At 41.0% G+C, this 21,199-nt stretch overlaps 1 protein-coding gene across 2 annotated transcripts; it reads right to left on the reverse strand.

Annotated features, from left to right (window-relative positions):
• Positions 1–597: 597 nt before the first annotated feature.
• On the reverse strand, positions 598–20,984 carry ACER2 (alkaline ceramidase 2). 2 transcript variants are annotated; one of them, XM_088054477.1, is made up of 6 exons: positions 20,620–20,984; positions 14,066–14,180; positions 12,494–12,635; positions 8,594–8,731; positions 4,538–4,675; positions 598–3,833 (listed from the first exon to the last, which is right to left on the reverse strand). In XM_088054477.1, the coding sequence occupies exons 2-6, from the start codon at positions 14,139–14,141 to the stop codon at positions 3,647–3,649; spliced, it is 681 nt and encodes a 226-aa protein (XP_087910603.1). In that variant the 5' UTR covers positions 14,142–14,180; positions 20,620–20,984; the 3' UTR covers positions 598–3,646. The 2 variants fall into 2 exon arrangements, with proteins under 2 accessions (XP_087910603.1, XP_005522717.1); XM_005522660.3 differs by lacking the exon at positions 20,620–20,984 and adding an exon at positions 19,930–20,051.
• Between the last annotated feature and the right edge of the window lie 215 nt (positions 20,985–21,199).

Raw genomic sequence — 21,199 nt, forward strand, 5'->3', positions numbered from 1 at the left:
CAGACATTAATTCTGAGTGAGTAACATTCTTGAATTATAGCTATGCCTTCACACAACAGCTATTTCCGGCTTGATTATAATTGCTTATGAAGATCCATGAATGTCTCAAAAATGGTCTTTTACATGAAGTGAGAGGAACCATGGTAAAAGGGAAGCAGGAGGGGAAGGGCAGGTGCAAGGCTACTATATAGCCACAATCTCACTCCCTTAAATTGGAAGTGCAGTCTTAGATAACATACACTGAAGATCCCCACTTTGTTCTCCCAGATGTACTCACTCTGACCCAGTTTTTTCTATTTGTGGAAATACAGGCAACTCATGTTAAACCATTTCTTGCTACTTGTCTTTGTTGATTCACAGGCTTGCAGTTTTCAAGTATTTGTTCTAGTCGCAAAAACCAGTTTGATATGCAAAGTAATCACTATCTCACTAACTAATGGTCTCAAATCTAATGCAGTCTCCCTCCTCCTGAGAGTCAGAATTACTGATAACTGTGTAAGGAAAAAAATTATCCTCATAGTTCAAGGCATTATACTGGCAGCTGCACTGTTCTCCACAAACATGATGTATGAAAAAACAAACAATATTTACTCCAAATACAGTTTAATGCTGCAAAGTATTACATATTTTCCATAAACATTTGGTATACAAACTTAAACGGAGATAGAAGAAACCCCTAACCCCACACCACTCCTTACACATTACTTCTTGAGTTGTTAATGACTGTGAATTGAGCGTTCGCCACCACTGAAAAATAAGTATCCTTTCTTGAAAAACCTGAAGTTTAACATTAAAGGAATGATGGATATCACATGTCAATATTTACAAAACACTCACAGTATTGCATCCCACTAAACAGACTAAAATACTAACTAAACCTAAGCACTAGGAACTAAATCACTTCCTGCTGGCAGTAAAGAAAGCATTCTGGGGCTTTAAAACCTGCAGGCACATATAAATCACTTTATACAGCATGTAATGTAATACAGCTCCTTGTGCATTCTCTATCAATCTGTATGATCCAGTGCACAAACCCTCCCATATGCCAATCATATACTTCTTTGGGTACTAATATTATTATTAGTGTAGGTGCAATCTGTAAAACTGTGAATCTTGTAAAAAAATCCAATTTTATTTTTTAAAATTAGTGTAGCTATTTTTGGTTATATAAGTTAATACTAATTTAATGTAAAGTGCAATAACTAAATCTAAAAGTGGTAAGCTGCTGCTACAGTGGAATACACCAACAAGTTTTACAGTGAAGCTTTGAACAACACATAACAATCTTTGTTCACAAAATCTCCCACAAAGGGTAAAAAAGATATTAGATAATAAAAATACAGGACATGACTCTTGGCCTGTTATCTGCATTAATTTACTTCTTCAACAGCTGAATGCCCTTCTGAGATTTTTTAAATTACAAAATTACTTCCTTGTGAGCAGTCAGACTCTGCAGAGTAGAAGACAGCAACTGACAGCAGATTAACTAGAGCCCTGTGAGTCAGAGGTTGCTTTCAAGCAAAATATTAAGTAGAAAGGCTCCAGTCACTTTGAATAGTACATTATGTCTGCAGTTATTAGCTTCCCAAGCAATACTGAAAATAACTTATTTATCATAACATAATAATTTAGCAAACACTATCAAAAAGTCTTACTCAAAGTAGGACCATGTTAGGCATCAGAAAACTTAGCTGGGTTCCAGCCAGCAATCCTATCTTTATAAGGATCTAATAATAGAACTTTTAATACCTGAGAAGTGTCTGAAGCTGAGCATTTCATAATTGGGGGGAGAGGAAGGAAAAGGAAAAAAATAGCTGTGTTTCAAAGAGTAACAAACATCACCGCATAAATTTTCACAAAGAGATTTCATAAAAAATTTTATCACTGTGTGCCAAAAAATAGATGTTTCAAATCTACTAGCAAGTGGTATAAATATGTACTATTCCATTGGAAAGGCTTTATGCTGCTTTTATGATTTGGCAGTCATCTGACAGTAGTCTACTCACCCATTTTGAAGGTCTCAAAAAAAAGTGGTATCTCCCACTAACAATTTGGTACAAGAGTATCAGTATACAGCTGATACTCTTCTTGCTTTCTAAGCATAATTTTTAATATAAAAGTTTAAAAGGTTTTTAAACTCTTGAAAATTAATTCAGCCCAAAGTTCTTGCTAAAAGCCGCTTTCATAAAGATTATACTGTATAGAGTACATTTTTGCATTGATGAAAAACAAGTATGACATGAGACATGTAGGTAAAAGAGAAAATCGTATTTCATGGTCAACTACTAAAAAAGGAAATGATACTTATTAACAAAAGTGTACATTCAAAGCCTTATCCCACTTAGAGGTCTGATATTAGAGTTCTGAGGAATGTGAGTAGACCCTTCTTTCTCCAAAACTGCAGCTGTTAGCAGCTACAATTGCTCATACTTGAAAAACATGCCTGGAATTTGCACAATTTTTTTAAACAGGCCTTGTATTAATTGCTTGCAAGAACTACAGCCATTTCTGAACCTCCACACCAATAACCTTAAAACTGAATGGACCTAAAACATCCTTTGTCTTTACAAAATGAACTGAAAACACCCAGAAAAATCAGAATCTTTTGCAAGAATGCAAGACTCAATATCACATTTCATTGCTCACTGAAATCTAGGTCTTCAGCCTGGCTTTTAAGCAGTTACTTACTTTTTTCCTAAGTATAACCAGCAGAGCACTGGACTATTTTTTACATCACTTTGCAATGCACTGGTGAGAAGACAGCTCTTAAATTAGACATGCAGCTAGGCACCTATGAGTTTTTACAGTGTAATCACACTGTCAATCAATGCTGACCTGAGATCTTACTGAAGGTAATGTCCACAATTCTGTGAGCACTTCAATGCCAAATTCAAGACCAAACATGCCTCAAGAGGTAGAGAGAGATTTCTGTGACATTTCTGCAAGAAGGAAATATGCAGCATATAAGTATTCACAGGACAGTGGAAATACAATAAAATCCTTGAACTCTTACCTAGTTTTAGGGACTTCTGTCAGCTCCCTCTGCATTTACACTGCCTAATTGCACTTACAGAATAATCCAGCTGCAAACTGCAGCTTCATCTCCTTTTGTACTTGGGAAAGCAACCCTATATTCTGTGATCCAAAGTGATGCACAGCCTGGTGCCACACCAGGCTGGGAATAGCACGGACTTCGAGCACTCTCTTGTGGCCATGTGTAAGTGCAGCAAAATCAGAGCTAAGAAGGACACAGGATGGCATGTAGGCATCTTGGACTGCCTTCTTTTGCAAACAAAGTTACAAAAGAAGTGGATCAAGCACTAAAGGTGACCTACTACAAAAAGATCATTCCTTGATCCTGGTATTTGAAAAGGGCTTTTATCAAGGGAAATGCTACATCAAAAACACAGTGCAAAAAACAAAGAAGCCATTTGGTTACTTTAGTGCTCAAGTGCCCCCATGTTCTTGCTTCCTCTGTCTTCTTCAGAGAAGAATGAACACACTTCCGTTCTCTTCCTATGACACTTGAAGTGCTGCCTATCTTAGGAAGAAGAGAAAATACAACACTAGTAACTTATCATTATATAAATAGTGTCTTTGCTGGAATATAAGTTGAAAATCCATCCCCATTCCATGGCTTCCAACTTCATGTCATCTTCACAGATGTTTTTTTGTGTGCGCAGAGGAGGGTGACATAGGGAACTCCAATGAATGCCCACCTTTCACTGGGCCAGAACTTTATGACAGGGCCCTGCTCAGGGATCTCAGAGGCAGCATCGAAGTAAGCAAAGCAGACACATCCCAGATATGCCGCAAGGCAAATCAAAATATGCCTGAGAATAGCCGGCAAGAAAGAAAAAAAAAAAAAAAAAGGTAGGAAGAAAAAGAATCAGTAATAAAAATTCAGTAAAGCAATTAACTGTATCATCATACTTTACAATCAGTCTGTCCTTCACCATCTTATCACAAGCCACCCACAGCATTGCTGTCTGTCCATTGCACGGAGGCAAAGAATATAGAGTGCAAGGAAAACTATAAAACTGTAGTTTATCCCTGGTCTAAACAGGCTCCAGCTTTTTGGCTTCTCTACACCTGTCAGGTATGTGCAGAAATCTGATATGGCACCTCAAATAAGTAACTATGATTTGCTGAGTGGTAAAAGAGAAAAGGGATCAAAGCCCTCCACTGCTCTTCCACTTCACCATCATTAATTAATCATTAATCCTCATTCATCATGAGGATTACAATCATTATCAATGGCAGTTTAAGTTTTCATAGTCATAGCTATCGTTTTTAGTAACCAGTATGGCAAGGAATTCTGTTACAATTAATTAACCTAGTGGCTTAAGACAATTAGGCCTAAGAGATTCCTAAATCCACCACCCTGAGTAGCACAGGACTTGTTATGGGCTTATAAAATCTTACCATTAATTCTGTCTAGAACTAACCAGAAATAGCCATCAAGCAGCACAGAAGGGTATGTGATGAGGACGGATCACATTTGAATTAAGTTCTGGACTTTATACACAACACTTACCATACACAGTGCAAATAGGGAAAGTTAAATGAGGACCAGATCTCACAAAACACTTTGTCACTGATCCAGCAGAAAAGTGCTAGCATCCACCAAAGACCCGAAAAGAGACCCAGTTTGTATACACGCAGGTTTTCACACCTAAGGAGAAAAACATAAATAGTTATAAAACAATGCCGAACACATATCATTATAACGACTCCACTATAAATGTCCTTAACAGATGAACTTCATTTACAGTAAGTCTGGCTCTAATGCAAGGCAGAGGTGAGGTAACAAAACAAACCTTTTTATCAGTAGCTGTATTTTGGGTATAATCTTAAATACCAGTGTACCAATGGTGGGTAAACATCAAATTATTCCTGTACCTAGGGAGGGGTGTAATTAGTGATTAAACAACTAGCCATGCAGCAAATGCTCAGATTTGTTTGTATTTGTACTGTATAAAGACTTCTGTTAATGCTAAGGCATTTATATTCCTCAGTGAGAGGTGCTACTGTTCCCAACAGCACTAAACCACATACCTAAGCAGATACGCATATGAATCAATTTTGTTTATGTGACGGATAAAACAACATCACTGAGATGAGTACTTGTGCGTTCTGACAAAGGAAAGGGTGTGTGTACTAAGAATATGAGGCTTTCCTGGACATGTCTGAAGAAGATAAACATGCAACTGCATCCGATTAAAGATAAGAGGTTTGGCCTCAAACTTAGGAGCTCCTTTAGTCAGGACCTGACTACCTGAATACCAAGAGGAAAAGGCATTTACCCTGCATGGTTCAAAGAATTCAAGGTTGTAAAGGAAAACTGAAGGCTTACTTACCCAGTGCAAGATCTGCCATAGCAATGGTACAGACTATAATGACAGGTTGGCTCAGTACCACTATCACTGGAAATTACTCTTATAAACTTAAGTCTAGATATTGTAGGGTACTCTGCAAAGAACTACTTTAAGGCAGAAAGATCACACCAAGAAGAGCACAGCCTGCTGATCTCTCCAATACTCCTGGGTTTTCTGAGATCATGATCCACCCATCAGTTTCTTCAGTAACTGTGCTTCAGACGGGGTGAGGACATACTTGCTGAGGAAGCAGGGGACTGCAAAGCCACAGCTTTTACCACAATGAAGAGATGTAATGCAAATACCACCACGGACATGTAGCTTTTCTTTTATTTCTCAACAGACATGGACACTGATAAGAACTAAAACAGAAGTTGTTAGCTGAAGGTCTAAAAGACAAATTCATGCTGCCCTGATCCTGTAGTACTCTATTCTGAAACAAACTGAATCCCACAGATCTTGCACTTCTATTTCCCCTTTCGTCTACACAATGCACAATATTCTCTGTTTAACAAAAAACAGTTATTCAAATATCAGCATTTTTGCAAACACTTGTGAGCTCCAGTCTTTGCTGGAGTTTCCAGTCTCTTAAATTTGCTATTTAAGGGACACTTAAATACACACTTCCAGCAGCATTATCTTCTAATGTCTTGAAACCCCCAAAAAAGCACTACAGGTTTTCTTCAAACCAGTGCAATGTTGATTGATTGAATTTTACACTGGTATCTCCCTTTCTAGCCTAAGGAGTATTTTAAACTTTCAACTAGCTTAACCTTCTAGTCAAGGGAATAAAGGAACCTGCGATAATGAAGGCTCCCCCCCCCCAGTCAGATTTCCAGTAGAAGAATCAAATAATAATGGTCAGACCAGAAACAAGGGTAAACCTTCACTGTTCAAAGCTCAGAAGTCAGCTGAGCAACAACATTCTAGCATCTATCTGCACATGGAAGAAGTTATATTCCTGATGGTAACTCTCTAAATCGCTACTAATTTGATGGCATTATAATCTCAAGGGTTTGGACTAGGAAAATCAAAGGATACACATCCATCTTCCCATTGATACCATCTTCTAGTAGAGCTTTTTCTTTTTTTTTCTAAGAAACACAGGAATGGATTTGTTGTGACAAAAATGAGAATTAAGTTTAACAATTTCTTTGTCTTTCACGGACACTTGACTGTCATCTTTTGCTCTTTTGATCACCTCCTACCCACAGTACTTCCTAGCCATACACTTCACTTTACCAGGTCCACATCTAAGAATGTAATGCTCTTTTGGGACAATGTTATCTCCTCATCAAAGACAAACATTAAGCAGAAAACTTTTGTTTGAAAACACAGTGGTTCTGATTCCCCAGAATTCTGTACAAAATTGACACAGCCTAGAATAGGATTAACAACAAGGAATTTTGGTCTAAAATATCAAAAACTTCAGCATGGAACAGAAGCAACTTCTCCTTTCTTCCCCAAGTACTTATTTCACAGAAAAATTTCCACTGCAGACTGCCAGACTTGGATGTGAAGTCCCCTCCCGGCTATGGTAGCACAGAATGGAAAAATATCAAACCTTTTAAAAAATGCTTAGTTTTCCCCCTGCAAAAGGGGATGAGATGACTCCTTACCTCTCACTTTACAAGAATGTAACCCTTCACATTTTGAAAGGATCAGCATAGCTTAAAATAAAAGTTTTTTATTTGCCTTTTAACTTAGAAATTAATCCACAAATATCAGCAGTATTAAACCATCCCAATGCACAAATAGAGAGGGCCCTATGTCACTCCTGGTCTCTTCTTATTCAACAATTGAAAATGAAGGTCCATCTGTGTCCTTAATTCTCTCTCTAAAAAAAAAGACTGGGAAACTCCAGACATTTTAGTAACATATGACTGTCCTAGGGTGACTTTATGATGCTGGATTTCCTCCCAAATCTGTCCCAAACCAGGAGAATGACCCTGCAGAAAGTTTTAAGAAACAAATACCAGTAGGTATACCAATTCCTAGATTTGAAACAACAGTACTCAAACTTAGGAGACACTAGCAATTTGTTCTTTCAAGTTTCGCAGGAGCTCATGCCTGGAAAATTGATACGGAACTGACAGACAATTCACAGACTATCCAATGCCACAACCAGATGTCCCTTTGCTCTGTCAGTAGCTACTTCATGCTGTCGTCAAAATGAGACACTACCAACATTGTTCCAGTACTGACCTTGTCCACAACTAATTTGTGTGCTTTTTCCAAGTGTCTTTGACCACAGAAATACATGGAAAGATGTCTAATGAGAAGACTCATGAACACCTTTACACAAAACATTGTCTGGAGGGGCTTCCATTGTATAGCAGTGGCAGATCAGGGTAATGTAGCAAACAGAAAAAACTCGACTTTAACAGACACAATCAGAATGAAGACATTTTGCTCTAACTCATTTTGATGGACATATGCAACATATAAGAGCAGGTGTAAGTTTTAAAATCTTTCTCAGACATTGGAGAAGGACAAGTTCAAATGCTAGTACTCCTCCGGTCCTTTTCACAGTGAGCGTAGAGATGAAAAAAAAGTCTCTGGACAGCTGCTGGTATCCCTATAACAGAGTAACTGTCTAAAATGTGAAAATTTGTCTCAGGTTCTTCTCTATTTGCATTCTAGTTTTATGTTTTCTACAGCCTTGACTAACACCTATCCTCCAAAATGTAGTGATTAACCTTATCTTTGTCACTCTGACTCCATCATATTTTTCGTATCAGATAACAAAGTCATGCAAGACTCACAGTACGACTTTGGGAGTTGGAACATCTTCCACATGTGCTTGGGCCTTGCTTCACATTCCCACTAGCATCCAGACTGCAACCATGCCATCACCTCACCCTTACGCACACTATTCAGAAAAAATGCTGTCCATAAAGCCAAACCTGGGCCCTAATTTCACAATAAATAAACAAGTTTGAGTTAAATCAGGTTGCAGAAAGAGGTACGTTGCTAGAACACAGAAAATATGTGACCTACTATAATGTCCTAGGAAAAAGAAATCCTTGTAAAAAATCCTTGTAAAAAAATATCTGAACAGCCAAGCAAATTTATATTAGATTTGCTCTTGTATGCAGTAGAAGAATTTCTGATCTGATGTCACAAGCACTAAAGCCAGATCTAGTATATCATCTCACAGTGTTCTAAGGATCTGAGAAGGCAACACTGCCTACATTCAGAAGAATTCTACTTACCTCTTCAACTCAGCAATGAGCAAAGCTGTGCAGGGAACTCCCAGTGTCATTAGCGAGATGTTGTTAATGGCAGGCTTAATGAAGGCCAGGCAGGTGGTAATTCCAGACAGGACACCCACAGCAGCTTTAAATCGGCTCCTGAACAGAATTTATATGGGCAGAAAAACTGCTTTTGATTCAAAACTTTAAATTACTAAACCCAGAAATTTCAACGTTATCTTAATAATGTAACAAAATTTAGGTCTACCTCTTCACACAGCACTGTACTTCCTCAGAAATGTTCTGTCTCATCATTCTTCAAGCTTGTAACATGGATTTTTAGAATATTTTCTTATTGCAAATGCCCTAACTTCTAGAGTTATGTTACAGTCTGCTTTACTTTCCTTTATCTCTTTAGAGCCTTCAAAGATACTGAAACTGACATGCTAAGTTAGAACATTTCCTTAATCAAATTCAAAAGGTAAGAAATTCCCAGACTTTTTTATAAGACTAAGATTTGGTATATTCTTAGCAAATACGAAATCACCATTGTGCCCTATGTAGACAGCCTGACAACTTTTAAATTAAATATATGTTAACTGTTGTTTAAACTTCAGGTTTGCAATTGAAACAATCCACATTCAGTCCTATGGCTGGGCTATGGCAGGAAGAGGATCACTGCACTGCCTTTTAATTACTGGACCATAGCCTTTTAAAACAATTGTTGTCCAAGGATGGCCTTCAGTGTTTGAAGTAGGGTCTCAATATATTTGTACAGTAACATTCCATGGCCACAAATGTCATTACCTTCACCTAGGCTCATTCCATTTGCCTTTTGCTTTAAAGTGTTTCTTTCTGCTGGAAAGCAACAAGTTACTTAAGTAGAAAGTTCTGATCCGACATGAATGTCTTAATGAACAAATACATCACAAATGTGTCATCATAGATAATAACATTTTTCAATAGCATTGAAAATTCAAAGTGTGATGAGGATGAAGAAAGGGAAGAGTACAGCTGTGAGCACACAATAGACATAATACTAGAGGATTAGTCAGGCAAAGCAAAAAATTTAAAAGTATTAACTAAACATGTTCTAGGTTAGGGTTTTGTCTTGGATTACAATGTAAGGTATGTGTTCTATCATCACCTATAGCACCTTCTGATGAGCTGTTAAATGGTCAGTCATTTGCAGCAGCTACCCAATGCACACTCAGCCTAAAGCAGAGCCATCTCCGCTCATAGGCCATCAAGGATTCCCCAGAATGAGTCAAAGAATTTGTGAGATGCCCCACCCTGAGGAGAGGTACCTAACATTCCTACCTGTATATAATATGGGACTTGGGATACCACGATACCACCACTGGATTCCCAGAGGACAAGAGCTCTCAATAACCACAACTGGAACTCCAGAGAAGGACTAGACCTTTCTACAGGAACACTGCTTCGACAAGACCACATCCATCACTCCAATGGGACTGCTGCCACCACCCTGACCAACAGGGTGTCTAGGCATATTCTGACTTTGTCAGTTTAAGCCAGTGTTTCTGTACTATCGCCTTCACTGCAAATTTTTCCTGCCAAATTGTAAGTCTGACTTGGAATGGCTCTCAAGGTATTTGTGTGGAGTTAACTCCTTCTGCTGGTTTGCCTTCAAATCAACACAGGTTCATTGTCCAGTGTCTGCACACTTCAGAAAGGAATCAAGATCTTCCCTAAAAAGTAACTGTCTTGACACACTCTCTGAGAAGTGGAAGGATACACTAGGAACTTTATTCTCAGTATTTACAGTTTTAACACAAAGTTAAACAGAAACAGTATTTCACCCCAAAAGTGTTGTTATTCCTTTAGAACCCAATAGTTTCTTGATCCATACTATGAACCTACCCTGCAATATCAGAAGACACTAATGGACAAAATGGAACCTCTAGGCTTCTGGGGGCTCATTTACAGGATTTACATAAACTACACATAAATTAAGCACTCTGAATTCTTCACTCGAACTGGATATCTAAGAGTCACACCATAAACCAAAAGACACCAGTAAAGCTTGTTGACAATGTTCTATAATAACACTGTTGTAATAAGCAGAATTACTAAATTTACACCAATGCAACAAAGCCATTAAACCATACAGAATGATAGAACATGCTGAGTTGGAAGGCACCCAGATGGATCAACATCTCAAATTTCTAACCCTGCACAGCACTATCCCCAAGAGTCACACTATGCGCCTGAGAGCAGTCTGAAGGCTTCTTGAGCTCTGTCAGGCTGGTGCTGTCACTACTGCCCTGGGAGCTGTTCTGGTTTCCAACCACCCTCTGGGTGAAGAATCTTTCTCTAATACCCAACATAAACCACCCCTGACTCAGCTTCAGGTCATTCCCCCAGGTCCTGTCACTGGTCAGCACAGAGAAGAGACTGGTTCCTGCCCCTTCCTTTCCCCTCATTAGGGTGTTGGAAGACTGCAATGAGGTCTCCCCTCAGTCTCCTCTTCACCAAAATGAACAAACCAAGTGATCTCAGCCACTTCTCATACAGCTTCCCCTCCAGATCCTTCACCATCTTCCTTTTTCCTCCTTTGGATACTCTCTAACTCATCTAGTTTGATGTATTTCTGATGTTGTGGCACCCAGAACAGCCCCCAGCACTGGAGCTGAGGCTGCCCCAGCTCAGAGCAGAGCAGGACAATCGTCATCCTTGCCCCGCTGGTGATGCTGTGCCTGATGCCCCCCAGGACATCCTGTACATGTCCCTCCTGGCTGCCAGGGCACTGCTGGCTCATGTTCAGCTTTCAATTGACCAGGACCCCCAGGTCCCTTTTCATGCACTGCTTTCAAGCATCTCATTTCCCAGTCTCTCCAAACATCCAGGGTTGCCCCATCCCAGAATCCAGCACTTTCCCTTGTTGAACCCAGGATCATGACTGCTCTCATTTGTGGAGGCCTCTCTGCCCTCAAGGGATTTAACAGCTCCTCCCAATTTTGTGTGGTCATTAAACTTAGTATTCCTTCCAGTCCTGTGTCCAAGTGTGGGTAATCCATGAAGACATTGAAGAGAAGTGGGCCATGCACATAGGCTGTATACAGTAATTAAAGGTACACTCTACCCAGTGCAAGTTATTTTGAGGTATAGTCAGTCTAGGCACCAAACTTTCCTCCATGCATTAGCAACTTCTAATCTGGCGTACTATCCAGAAACAAACATACAAACCCCCTAACAATCAAACAAATTCCTGCAGAGAGTAATAGTGAAAGAGGGCAAAAGGCAGCAGTCTTAGCAATCTTCAGCGAGAACAACACTGATGCTGCAATTCAAGCCTCTCCATTACCTCAACCTCTTTACTGCATAAAAGAACAACACAATCATTTTATGGGGGACAAACCACAACCAAATTATTTAAACTGGCTATAATGTATTTTTTTAAACCTGCAAGGGAAAGAAAAAAATCCCTTTACAACAATAGGTTTCTAAAGAAACACTTCATTTTGGAATACCTAAACACCATCCTTGACCATTGTTTTAAAAATTCAGATGAACAATCAACTGACTTCCATAGGTTCACTTGTATGTACCCTTCAGGATATACAAAAGGAAGACTGAAAGATGGCTTCTCCTACATTAGCTGTAAGTTATATAATAGTCTCCCTAGAATCGACCAGAACAGACAATCACAGAAGCACGTAATCTCATCTCATCACCTAAAGTTACAGGACACAAATCCCATTCTCAGCAACTGCTGACTCAGGAATTTTGAACAAAATGGGCTGATTGAGATACATGCAACTGGAAGAGAGTGGATTATGAAAAAATAGCAATGATAGTGGTAAGGTTGATAACTTGGTGCCATTATGTGCAGGTTTAGGTGTTAGCACAAGAAGTTTCAAAAGACATGAAAGTGTACATGTATCATTTTATGATTACCTGTCATTTCGAAAAACTCTAGGCAGGTATCTCCTAGGGAACCACATGGCAAGAGCACACATCAGAACCCAGAGAATAGCCAGCTCATCCAGCATCTGGCCTAAAAAACTGAGGGTGGCGTGAAAATAAACAGATCCAATTCCTGGAAGAATGAATCAAGAGACAGTATTATGAACAGCTGCAGTACCGTAATAGACTGAAACTCCCTGCTTATGCTCAGAACTTCACAGGAAATGGTAGCTACCATTTGATCTAGAAAAGGTTATAAAAACCACCAGCTTTACTAAGAGACAATCCAAGTCATCATATCCTTGTTAATAATGAAGAAAAGTACACTACAAAAGTAGAAGCTAAAAATGACAGCTCCTACTGGAAAAGATGTACATGAAGAAACATCAGGTGGAAAAGTGTAAAGCAAAACAAATTCAGAAATTAATGCCAAATGCTGCTTCGGAATTTTCTCAATAGCACAAGAATGGGTAAGACAAAGAAAAAAAGCAGCATCTGATGACTACTCCACGATACAGATTTACAGGTGGAAATTGTCACACTACCCCAGAGGGCTCTGATTATCCCCTTGACGTGCCTCCAGGAATGAATAAACTTCAGAATCTCACATCTACATCTTTGTGCTTCTCAGTACAATGAAAACCCTATTCCTCTCTTGAGTTGCCCTGGCATTTCAGCCCTCATTTAAGCAAAGAAGGTGAGCACTGCTTACTGACTGAGTAAACCCAAGTGTAAAATGTCTTGTGGTTCTATTTTTTAGGGTTGAGATTAATGAGCAAGAGACAGTATTCCTGTCTGGAATCACAGATGTTTATTGTTTTTATCTATGTTAGATTTTCACAAACTGTGAGTCTTTTAACACATTAAGCTAATAAACTAAAAGTGGAGCCTTAGATCTTTTTCTACAAGGTTTTTTAAGTGTAAACCACTCAATTATAAAATGCTAACTAATTTATTTTTACTTTTAACTCAATAACTAAATACCTGTCCTCCACACTGCAGACTATTCTACTCTATTACACAATATCACCCAAACCCATGAGGGTGAAAAAGCAAGACAAGCTTATGCCCTAAAACTTTCATCTTGCTACATATGTATTACTGTATCTCAAAACTTTAAACTCTAAATTTTCTACTATGTGATATAACACACTTTTATTGAAACTACATACTCACATTTTTAGCTCTATCATTTAATTTTGGAAGGTTTTTCTATGGCTTCAGGTTAAATACAGTGTTCTCTTGTGGGTTAGTGTCTGTCAGCACAGAAAGCCTGAAATTCTCTGTGGCCGGGGTTCTAACACCCAAACACATAAAAAAGAAAGTATGCAAGGAAGGATTGGAAGGGAACAGAACTATGGTCAAAATTCCCACCAAACTGAGTTTGAAAAGGCATTTTCCCTACAGAAACTATGGCTGCTTTGGCTTTAAGCAAGTACAAGCACATTCTTCCACAGATGTCAGGATTGCTTTGTTTTAAAAAACAGTTAAGTGCAAGTAGGAAAAACTGATGTCCTCTCTCAGTTCACACATTAATTGGCAAACACAGAATAATCAACTTACCAACCACGACTAGCAGAATCCATATTAAATATATTCCACTGTTGAAGCAGATTGCATACTGACGGAACAAGTACATACATATGGGCGGTAAAACGAAAAACAAGACGTTGCTTATCTAGGAGAAAAAAAACAAACAGTCTCACAAAGACAGAAAATAAACAAATCTTAAATATCCACAGGCTTTCTATAATAACATTTTAGCATTCAGTGAAGCCCCAGCTCAACAAATTATGACATCCATGTTTCTGCCTATGCTTTAGCTTTTTGCAAAAGCATCAACTTGTTTTGTTTAACATCATTAAATTAGTAACAGCATAAAAACTTTCAGCAATGTAAAATGTAGCTAGTTAATTCAAGTCAATTCACAAAGGAGTTTTATTGAGAACCTACTACATTCAAGACTGGCAATTCAGAAAGCATAGAAGATCAAGCTATTGAGACCAGTGACCTGCCCTCTCAATGGCTATCAAGCCTAACACGGAAAAAGCACTAGAAGCATTAGGCAGAGCTAGACAAGCTTTCTGGAAGTCAATTTACTGAGCAATAGTTACTGTCTGGAAGGGCTGAAATATGCTAGGCTAAAAGAATTAGAACCCGTTTTGTGCAGGGTAAAGAGAGCCTAGAGTTTTTACACTTCAATTTTTTCCCTTGGTTCTCCACTACAAAACATGATTGAAAACTAGTCATAGGAAGGTGGAAAGGCTATAATTCAGATCACTGGTAGGGTTTTTTTAAATGTATATGTATGATTTGAATGAAGGCATGTTTTCTGTTTTTTCTTGCTTACAAAAAGCCTAAAGTATGATTCTGTAGATATTGAAAATACTTTACTATAAATTAGCAGGAACTGTCATTGTAGTAATGATCACTTGGTTCTTTCCAGGAGCTGCCAGTGCTGAGGGCCAGCCACTGCACAGTAACTGAGAAGTTATAAAAACACTATGTTGCTGCTTCACAATGGGCCAAAGGACAGGAGGGGTGTCCAGCCTCCACTTTTTAATGTTTTCCTGCTTAGCCCAAGCACAAGAGAAAATCACACCCAGCAATACTACTCTGAAGCTAATGGAGAAAACTACTCTGGGTCAAGAACATTCCATTGGGACAGACTGTCTCTTCACAGAGACTTACAAATTTGTACCTACAATAATGAAAATTCAGTGCAGAAATAATTCAAGAATAATGTAGGAATTTTTTCATTCACCTACTGTTGTCAACCTCTTAACATGATGTGAGAAAAGATTTTAAGAGGCAGATCAAGTTGTTTTAACTCATGTAAAGCAACCTACACATTCAACAAAACAGGTTCACCTGAGCAACTTTCATTCACAAAAAAACCCATCCGGTCTCCATGCAGCACAGACTGTCAGCAAAGTTGTGAATACGGTCATGGACCAGGATCCCAGTGCCTGATGTGTTGGTACATACACAGAACAGGAAGCATACCTGCTTTCCTCACTCCAAAGCAGGTAGGAAGCATATACAGCAAAAGCAGGGATGATGGAATATGAACAAGTCCTCTGGGGGCGTGGGAATGCTCTATGCATTTTAGGCTTTTATACACCTTTAGGCCACAGGGAAGTGTCAAGGAGCAAAAATAGGTGGTTACAAACCAAGTGGTTTGGAAGTAAACTTTTCCATCTCTACAGCTGAAACTGACCAATGAAGAAAATCAGATCAGGTGAACACAATCGATTAAAATTTGGCTAGAAAGTTCTTATTCCACCTAGGAACAAGATGATAAAGGACACACTAGATCTACTTACCACAGCTGTAGCAATGTAGATTTATACAAGTGATTAGCCAACAAGGGAGCACTTCTGTGCTATGGTAGTGCTTCTCTGGCAGTGAACTCATGCTAAGGTCCTGTCTGCAAATGCAAGAAACCCCTTGCAAACTGGAGCCTGAGCATGACTTACACTCTTTGTGTGGCCATCAGGAGGATTTCCTAACATCTCAGAAGCTGAAATAACTGTAGTACTAAAAATTTCAATATTAAAGTATTGCTTCAGAAAGTATGGCTGCAGAAAGTACGCTGCATGTGCATTTTTTATGTTATTACACAATTAGCCCCCATGATTTGGTAACGTACAATTCAAATACTTTGATAGTTATGATAAGTGCAAAAATTTACATCAGTAGTACATAAGATTTCTGCATCTGCAAAAGGCAATAATTAAATGTTACAGTTCTGGAAAATAGGCAAATAGCCCATCAGTAACATTCCATTCTTTTGGCTTCATGCAATTCTGGATCTTTAGTTTTAATTTTCAGCTAATTAATTATATTATAGAAATTCATGACATAGGCCCATAGGACACAGAGAATGGGCTTGCTTAGATCATGATCATGCAACTTCACTCACATCTGTGTGAAGTCTTGACACAGTTTGTTTCCTGCAGTCGTACCAAAGCTCATGTGTTTGCCACTATTGGTTGCATCTCCCAGAGAGCAGCTGCAGCATTCAACTACCACAGAAACGTACTGCACCATGTCTTCCTGAGCAGAAAGCAAAACTGGACTAAAGCAGCTCCCAGTAACATCAGAGATTGTGTATTCTCCATATCCTAGTACCTAAACATCACATTCACATACACTAAACCTCTTCAGTGGTAAAAAAAGATGCTGTAGGGAGAGCACAAGCATTGCGTCACACTCTTGAGATTGCCTCTTAACTTTTTAAAACTTTTATTTCCATGCCACTAGAGGACAAAAGAAGAAGAATAAAACCCTGGCAATTCTCTTCATAAATGGAAATTACAATAACTACATGCCACATATTGAATTGCTAGGTATTGACTTTCCCAGCCAACAGGAAAAAAAAAATACACTCTTCAGGTATTTAAAACATAAGCAGCATCTTTTATTTTGTAAATACCTCTTCACAGGAAAGATTATTTTGATCACATGGAGGCTTTTGTTATGGTCTGACGTAGGGTTACACCACATCAGCACACATTACTTTATTAATTTCAGAAGAAAAAAAAAGAAAAAAATAGGGTTTTTTTAAAGCTACTCCTTCAATCTGAGCTACAGAGTGTTTTGTGGCCTCTTTACCGAAATAGTGTAAGACCTGAATCACTTTAGCTAGACAAAAGTCATGGTAACTCTAGCCTGTGTATGTTTTAGAAAATTAGTCTGATCAATTTAGAGAACACCTCTGAACAGATTTCTCCTATTGATTTAATCTCAACTAAATCAGTTGAGTGCTTTGGTTTAAGTCCCACCAGAATAAGTAATTATTTTTTTAAAAAATATGTTTCAGATAAGCTGCTACAGCTTTGTGCTTACATGAATATTGTGTGAGGCCTCAACCACAATTCTGACCTCAGCCATGGCAGTGTAAAATGCGGATTAACAAGGTATAAATCTAAAGCTTAATGACCCAGATGCCAGATTCAGGTCTGCTGGAGAGTGCTTCCTAGCTCTTCAAGAGTTTGAATCAGTCAGAACAAACTCCCCCTAGAAGGAATAAAATTTAGATGCCACCTAAGGAACTTTTAGAGTAGGGCCAAAACTTCATAACTATCCTGTAAGGATCTGGTTTTTTTGAGGACACAGTTGCATAACCCTTTCGATCCACTGCAATTCAGTGTTTTTTCAGAAGTTCCTAATACAGAATTCAAGTCCTAACAATGATTTGGGATAACTGAAGAGAGCCTAAACATGACTACCCTCAACATTGCCTCTTTTTTTCCTCCCCTTTCACTGTACAGCTTAGATTTGTATATAGCTGCCACGACACAGCAGGCTTTAGGGCAAACTTCTGTGTCTGTCTACCTGTCTGAAGCCTCAGTTATTCATCTGGACACAAGTGTATCTTCTAGCATTTTGGCAAGCTTCTATACTACTGCTAATCAGCTCAGTACAGTGTTGTGATTTAATCCCACCCAGCAATTTAGCAATACCAAGCTGTTTGCCCACTCCCTTCACAGCAGCATGGGGGAGAAAATCAGAAAGGTAAATGTGAGAGAACTTGTGGGGGTTAAGATAATAACAGTTCAATAGGGAAAACATGAGCTGTTCACACAAGCAAAGTGAAATAAGGGATTCATTCAGCACTCCCCATGGACAGGCATGTGTTCCCCATCCCCAGGAAAGCAGGCCCCCATCACACGGAAGAGTGACTTGAGAAGACAAACACCACCACCCTAAAGGCCCCAACTGCTTCCTTCTTCCTGCAGCTCTACATGCTGATCATGACACCATACCTATAGCCTGGGAAATCCACTGAGTCAGCTGGAATTAGCTGTCCCAGCTGTGTCCCCTCCAAAAGTTTTCTGCATCCCCAGCCCACTTGTTAGTTGGGCGAGGTGAGAAGCAGAAAAGGCTTGAATAAGCCCTGCTTAGAAGTAATGAAGACACGCCTGAGTTATTAACACTGTTTCCAACACAAAACATAACCCCATACCCATTCCTATGAGGATAACTCACTCTACTCCAGACTGAGCCAGCACATACAGAAGAAGGATACCCATCCCCCTGTGTAGCTGGCTACAAATCACATTTGCTGTCTTCGAAAACTTGTTTATCCCAACCTTTTCCTCCCTTTGTTTTTGGTTCTTACACAGTGACATCAGACACACAAAAAAAGCCAACAATTTCCCTCACACACCCTCAAAATTCTTCAGTGGAACAGACCAGACAGCATCTTTAGGACCTTGGTAGCTAAGCACAAGAAAAAAACAAGTTAGCAATGTATACAGTTCACCACAGAATTACTTGCTCTGTATGTGCAGAACCTCCTATGATACAAACTCTAGTAGGGGAAGCCAGACACCTACTTCTTCTTCCACTATGTGTTGTCAGTCAAAAAAACACGGCTTGAAAGGGAAAGAGGATGGAATTTGGGAAAAAAAGCCCTGTACACTTTAAAATATAAAAGAGACAAAGCAGAAGCTCCAGCTCCTCATCTATGCACACACCACCTCCTACAGAACAGAAAACAGCATTTGCAGGTTTGCTCATGGACACGTGATTTTCATGGAAGGGTAAACTAACCAAAAGCCCAATGGATTATCTTATTCTAATGGATCTGTCACTGCCATTCTTTACATCAAGAGGATGTCAGGAGCATGGCTCCCTTTCCAAGCTGTGTGGTACAGGGCAGTCTGGCTCTGCTACTGTGGTTGTTTTTCTAAGTTCTCTCCAGCAGCTGAAAGGTACTGGAAAGGTGAGAGAAGACTGGGGGGTAAACCATGACTAACTGGAAGGAAGCAACTATTTATACTAATATAGCAACTAATATATTCCTCTTATCCGTTATTCCTCTTCCCTCTCATTCCATTCTTCAGTTGCTCTTTTAAACAGATACCTCCTCCTCTTCCAAAAACACACTCCTGACTTCATCCTGCAACCTAAAAGCAGACTCTCCATGAAAGCTTTGCCTTCCTGGAGCCAAACATGTTTGGGAGAAACCCAGTTTTGCCTCCAAACACCAAGGTATTTTTTTATCTTGACCCATCACTGCTGTGCACACCCATCAAGGTGCTGACACCTGTTTGTGCAAATGGGTACTAGACCACGGCAATCTAGCACCAAAAATTCGGTGCTTGGCCACCACAAGTCTCGACAAAGACAAGGACAGGGCCTGCTACACACTACTTACCGGTAGTAGCATGACTAGTAAACCTCCCCATTTTATACCTGAAAAACTAGGTAAAAATGCCTTATTTTTAAGCACGCCAGCAACCGAAGGAGAAGTCGACAGCCATTGGAGAGCATGCTACAATCCCAAGAAAACCCCGCAGGAGACGGAGCTAGCAGGCAGCAGGGACCTGCCCGCCGCCGCACGCTTGCCCACCCGCAGTCCCCCGGCGACGAGGGGCCGCCGCTCCCGCTCCATCGGGCACCGCCGCCGTACGCACCGTGTTGTAGAACTCGGCGATGGCGGGCACGATGGTATAGTTGTCCTCGCACCAGTCCACCTCCGAGCTGCCGGCTCTCAGCGGGTCCCACCACAGCAGCGCGCCCATCACGCCCGCCCAGCCGCCGCTCCGGCCCTGCCCGGCGGCGCTGCGGGGCGGGGGCCGCGCCGCCCCCCCCCCCCCCCCCCCCCGGCCCGCGCAGGGGGGGGTCCGGCCTCGGGCCGGCCCTCCACGGGCGGAGGCCGCGGGGCTCCGCTCCGCTTGGGGTGCCTGCGCCTGTCCCGTAGGTGCCGGGCGGTGGGACCGCCAGCTCCCCGGCGGGTTTGGGCAGCCAGCTGCTCCACAGGGCCACGCTCGCCTCCCTTGTGCTTAGAGATATCTCACACAGAATCACAGAACTGTTACGTGGAATGGATCTCTGGAGATCACCCAGTCCAACCCCCCTGCCAAGGCAGGGTCACCTAAAGCTGGTGACACAGGAACACGTCCAGGTGGGTTTTGAGTGTCTCCACAGAGGGAGGAGACTCCATAGCTTCCCCGGGCAGCTGTCCCAGTGCTCTGCCACCCTCAGTGTAAAGAAATTCTTCATGTTAAGGTGAAACTCCCTGTGTTTTAGTTTAAGGCCATTACTCTATGCTGTGCCACCGGGCACCAGTGAAAAGAGTCTGGCGCCATCCTCTTGGCACCCACCTTTAAGATGTTTCTATGCTTTGATAAGATCCCCTCTCAGTCTTCCCCAGACCAAACAGGCCCAGCTCCTGCAGTCTCTCCGCACAAGAGAGATGCGCCAGACCCCTGACCATCCTTGTGGCCCTCCACAGTAGCTCCGTGTCTCTTCCCTGCTGCGGAGGCCAGAACTGGACACGAGACACGGTCTCAGTTCCAGCCGTGTTTTGGAGAGGAGCGGCCGCTCCCCCACGCCCCTGCTCCCGAGCGCAGAACGTGTTGGACACAGCGCCGGCAGGGAGCCGGGAAGCCCATCCCGGCGGGAGCCGCTCAAAGAACGCGCTTTCCCCTGAGAGCCTGCGAGTCGCGTATTGATGGCGCTTCTTTTCACAAGTGCCAGTGCTCCCAGCCCCGGAACGCCTGCGTGCTGTTCCACGGGTCGTTCCTAAGGAACATTCTCCGCGGCGAGCGGCATCTCGAGGGACCAATGAGAGAGGCACGGGCCTACCCCAGGCAGGAACCAAGTGCCCGAAGCAGGGCGCGGGTAAGGGCCGGGGCCTGCCCGCGCACCGAGGCCACGCCCACGACCTCTCCTTCCGGCCAC

Source organism: Pseudopodoces humilis, chromosome 4 (assembly GCF_049639895.1).
Source record: "Pseudopodoces humilis isolate 2021_Gansu_Grassland_sample_001 chromosome 4, ASM4963989v1, whole genome shotgun sequence".
Lineage (NCBI taxonomy): Eukaryota > Metazoa > Chordata > Aves > Passeriformes > Paridae > Pseudopodoces > Pseudopodoces humilis.

Excerpts from the sequence above, each read along its gene's own strand:
- ACER2 (XM_005522660.3), bottom strand. The coding sequence starts at position 20,037 with ATGGGCGCGCTGCTGTGGTGGGACCCGCTGAGAGCCGGCAGCTCGGAG. Across the intron at positions 14,181-19,929 it reads TCGCCGAGTTCTACAACACG|ATAAGCAACGTCTTGTTTTT; the intron begins GTGCGTACGGCG and ends TTTTTCTCCTAG. Across the intron at positions 4,676-8,593 it reads CTCATTGCTGAGTTGAAGAG|GTGTGAAAACCTGCGTGTAT; the intron begins GTAAGTAGAATT and ends TTTTCTCCTTAG.